The sequence below is a fragment of the Euprymna scolopes genome, chromosome 12 (genome assembly GCF_053919585.1).
Source record: "Euprymna scolopes isolate OS-2025 chromosome 12, ASM5391958v1, whole genome shotgun sequence".
In the NCBI taxonomy this organism is placed as follows: domain Eukaryota; kingdom Metazoa; phylum Mollusca; class Cephalopoda; order Sepiida; family Sepiolidae; genus Euprymna; species Euprymna scolopes.
The window spans coordinates 6,165,001-6,170,000 of NC_136493.1; the positions used below are offsets into that span (position 1 = coordinate 6,165,001).

The following is a 5,000-nucleotide window of genomic DNA, read 5'->3' on the forward strand; positions in this document are numbered from 1 at the left end:
GATTTTTGCAATTATTACAACTGCTATTTATTATTAGCCCCAAAGTGGCTGCTATTTCGATCTCATTAGTCACTGAACAAATATACGTCAAATTCCATTTGATTGGTTGGTTGTTCTTGTTTTACGGCATATCAACCTTTTTCAGGTTATTTAATGCCGAATCTAGTTATTTTGAGGAACGATTTTTAATGGAGTATATTTTTTTTTACGTCAGATTCTATTTAACCCATAGTTGGGACCCTAACAGGTACTACCACTCCGCGTCAGAGTGGACCTAGGAGCAATGGTAATTAAAGGGTGGCTCCACACTCCCCAAAGTCCGCAAGCTGGGGCCTCACCATCGGATATAGTTTAAGGTCATATCCAGGACCCAAATTCCATTTGAATTCTTTAATTTTTTGAAGAGTAAAAACATGATCCATAATGATCGCTTTGCTGCTAATATTCATTTGTAAAGAATAATTAACAGGGAAGTAAACACACATGGTTAATTTAAATTAATTTTTAATCACATGATTACATTTTCAATAATCACGTGATTACATTTTATCCATTTAAAATTTGTGAAAAATTTCTAATATACCCATATTGTTCATTTCATAAATGTAAACAAACTTCTGTTTACATTAAGCAAGATATCAGTGTTGACCAAATGAGTCCCTTTTATTGATTACATGGTTCGAGGATATTTGTACAACTAAACAGCAAACTGCTTGATAAAGAGCCATTTTAAGAGAGCTCTAACTCCTCACAACTGAGGGCCTTATACCTGATTTCCCTTGTACTTGAATTGAGACAGGTCCAGTTGAACGTGATATTAAAATCATAGCAGAGACAGCAATTTCTATCTCAATTTCAGAACGTGTTGTTAATTTGTGATTTACCTAGATTTGACAGATTGTTTATAAAATCGGCTGCAGAAAATTGCTGCTAAAAGATCAAAGGCAATAAACTTGGCACTAAGATCGTAAAACAAAATTACAATATCGCAGTCTTTTTGTCTTTAAATTTGATTTCTCAGCATCAACCATGTTTAAAATGGCAACAAATTTTCTAAGTGGTCAAACTCCAAGCTAAATATAAGGTAAATTTCCATTCACGATAATAAAGAGAAGGAAATGGTAATGAAGATAGTAAGTAAATTGATGAAGCTGCATCAGACTAATGACAAAAAGATGAAGATATGAGATTAACGAAAGTGTTAAGTTGTGCTGCACAAAAATGGTAAAGCTTTGATTCATAAAATATCAATCAGTTCTATTATGAATGTCTGCGTGTGACGGGGAGAGAATGGTGGGTAATCGGCTGGCAGTATTTGAAATGCGGTTATTACCTTTCTCATCCACAAAACGACAACTGGCCATTTCGTCCAGTCTCTCTTGGTTTTATTAGTTCATGATGAGCTTTTGATAATTTATTTCAGTTTATGAAAATATAATTGTGCTTTATTATTGTTGTTTTGGTTCAGATGTGTTCACCAGAACAAAATCTCTCTCATTCCATTGTGACTTTCTTTTAATAATTGATTTAATTGCATCATTTGAGTTCAATAACTAGTACGATTTATTCTCATTGTTTGTTTTAGATACGTTCGACTATTGCTATCAAACAAAAGGTTTAAATACATATAAGTAAACCTTAACAAGAGTAAAAGTTTTTTTTACATCTATAGTAAAGGGATTCGATTTCATAATGGAATCAGTGAACGAGATATGAGCAAATCTTTACTTACCTTTCACTAATTTGACGCCATCATCAGTGATTTTAGTATTACCCAAGAGAAGGACTTTTAAGCTGTCCAAAAATAAAAACAAAATAAAGTTGAACTTACAAGAAGACATATCAGGGGAGAAATAGGCAAATTACAAATATATTGTATAAATAGCAGGCTTTTAGAAATCAAACAAATTGATTTGTAATATTGTTGTCTATATAATTTATGGTTTGCACTTTTACATAATGCGTGCCAATAGCTAGTGGTTCATGTTTTAATTTTTAGCCTTGCAGCAAACATGTCTTCATAGCTCAGGTATTAACGTCAAAGGAAAAAGTAAATCGTAAGCTAAACGTTTTGGTTTTGATTCTCAGTGGTGGCGCTCGAGTCATTTATTTTTAACTTTTTAAATCATTACTACATATTGGGTCCAATATAATCTATATATCTATAAAAGTGAAATTTTCTGTCTGTGTGTGTGTGTACATTTCCCTACCAAACTACAATTTTCAGTCTACATACTTGAGATTTGACATAAGGCGTATTGAGATTTGGGAAAATCTTTTTAATCGGTTTTCGGATAGAAATTTGGCTGTCAAGGGGTCAAAGTTCAACGATTTTACCTTTGAAGACTCTACCAAACTCCTCCGCTAATTTTGGATCTAAACACTTGAAATTTTAGATGTAGGTTACCTGAACAAGAGTAACTTTTTAAGATATATATATACCTATGCACATAAAGTTATGAACAGTACATAGGGCCCAAGCAAAGCCAGGCTGAACTGCTAGTACAATAATAAATCTGAAATCTGCATTAATCAAAATATCATACATAAGCATATTTTACGACCAGGAAATGCCAGGCGGCCTGCTTGTTATATAATATATCACTTATATTGCATTATATATATCGCCCACGTTCCTTGATCGAAATCTAATTGTTTGCTTATTTTGATCTTCGATTTTAAATACTTTTAGCAATTTCAATCCAATTAAAATATTTTCTCTCATTGTTTCATGATCATGATTCTTCGATTGGAATGTAGGGTTGATGTCATCGTTCAGCAATCCAATTTACATCTGGTTTTGCCCGGATCCAATATTTTCCATCACTCATGCAACCGATTCCATCCATCCATAACCTTGATCTCCAGAGGTGTAACGTTGCTTAACTTAGGTGATCTGGCAAGAACCGGTGTGTCAACATGATTGTGCCGCACATGCAACAGATTCATGTTGCAATAATGTTCACTAAATGGTAATGAACCGGTTTCCAACTACCACCATCTCTACAAGTGACGAATTCATTTCAACGATTAATTTCGAAAATTGTTGTCAAACTTTGAAGATTTTACAAAGCAACTTGCAGCCTCCAAGCTGAATTCAAAAACCTATATTGAATTTTGAACTGAACCCTTTATTTATTTCACCCATCAGGATGGGGATTGTTCTGGAAAAAGAGAGAAGTGTGGGAGGAGGATAACAAGAAACAGAAAAAGGGTTAAAGAAAAAATCTTCAAACAAATATGCTACACACGCTTTTTAACCACTACTGTTTTGTTGTTTATGGCTCCAGGCAACGCCGGATACCCTTGCTAGTTTATCACAAACACAATAATCTAACCAGCAATTTATAATCAACACAAATTTTACATGCCAATATTGGTTCAACTTATTCTGATTAAAGAGACAACAATGTTTAATAAAAAAAAAAAAAAAAAAAAAAAGGCATCAGTTTCTTCATACTTGAATGTTTCTTTTTTGGATTTTTTGGATGAGGATCAATAATTTATTTATTTGGATCATCCATTTTGAGTTCTATTATCATAAGCTTCAATCCTCAGTGCAGACGATATTAAGAATACAATTACAAATTACTTGAGACTTCTACCTGGTCATGGCTGACGGAACAAGATTAAATGAAGGATTTAATTCAAAATTCTATGTAGATTCTTAAGTTCAACAGAAAAATTTCCGAGTTCAACATGATACACCTGAAGTTGGAGGTTACATTGGCTGAAACGTTGTGAAAATAATATTCAAGATGAGAATAGTCCAAATAATCCAGATGCATGAATGTGTTAGTCAGCTATCACAGAATTTAGCATCTGTATTTTTTTTTTTTTGTATTTTCATTTATACGGCATAGAAAAGTCAGCTTATTAAATACAATGGTCAAATTATGGATATCAAACACTCATTATGGTAACTGAAAGATTATTCTTTATATAGAAAGTGTGCAAGTCTACAATGGAATCTGATCTAATGTACATGGGTTTCAACAACCATCAAATCTTCAAAAAATCAGTTGCTTGATTTCTGAAGTCAGATTGTTTTTCATTCGATGGTGATGCCCCAATATGGGTGTTTTGGAACAAGTGGGTAGTCATAATTGAGGGTGCATGTCTATACCCCCTCTCCATGAAAAAACAAGGATATTAAAAATAAAACAAAATTTTTTCTGTCATATGTACCTGTAACAAAAAGAAAACAACATAACCCCAAAATCACATAAATTGATCAAGTATTTTAAAAAAAAATCTATTGCTAAATGACAATCGACAATCTCTCAACACAAATTTATAGGACAAGGGAGTAAATTCCAAATAATTTATGTTTTTGCAAGATTTTAAAAAGCCATTCTTAACACGGGAGGGGATATTGAAAAAACTTAAGTTCACTTAAACATGATTTTCTTTATAAAAATAAAACTGCTTCATCAATTTACGTGATTTTTTATCTACAATATTTTTTCATCACGGGTATGTACAAGATAAAGCTTCAACAGAAAGACTCCCAAGTTCAACAGAAAGATTCCCGAGTTCAACAGAAAGATTCCCGAGTTCAACAGAAAGATTCCCGAGTTCAACAGAAAGACTCCCAAGTTCAACAGAAAGATTCCCGAGTTCAACAGAAAGATTCCCAAGTTCAACAGAAAGATTCCCGAGTTCAACAGAAAGACTCCCAAGTTCAACAGAAAGATTCCCGAGTTCAACAGAAAGATTCCCGAGTTCAACAGAAAGATTCCCGAGTTCAACAGAAAGATTCCCAAGTTCAGCAGAAAGATTCCCGAGTTCAACAGAAAGATTCCCAAGTTCAACAGAAAGATTCCCGAGTTCAACAGAAAGATTCCTGAATTCAACAGAAAGATTCCCGAGTTCAAAAGAAAGATTCCTGAATTCAACAGAAGATCCCCAAGTTCAACAGAAAGATTCCCAAGTTCAACAGAAAGATTCCCAAGTTCAACAGAAAGATTCCCGAGTTCAACAGAAAGATTCCCGAGTTC

The 5,000-nt window shown here is 33.5% G+C and overlaps 1 protein-coding gene across 2 annotated transcripts in view; it reads right to left on the bottom strand.

Annotated features, from left to right (window-relative positions):
* Positions 1 to 5,000, bottom strand: part of LOC145291153 (uncharacterized) — a 318,145-nt gene that overhangs the window by 30,045 nt on the left and 283,100 nt on the right. For both annotated transcript variants that reach the window (XM_080136682.1, XM_080136681.1), the window contains exon 20: positions 1,733 to 1,794. In XM_080136682.1, the coding sequence (XP_079992808.1) occupies positions 1,733 to 1,794 (62 nt within the window). The remainder of the gene's footprint in view (positions 1 to 1,732; positions 1,795 to 5,000) is intronic.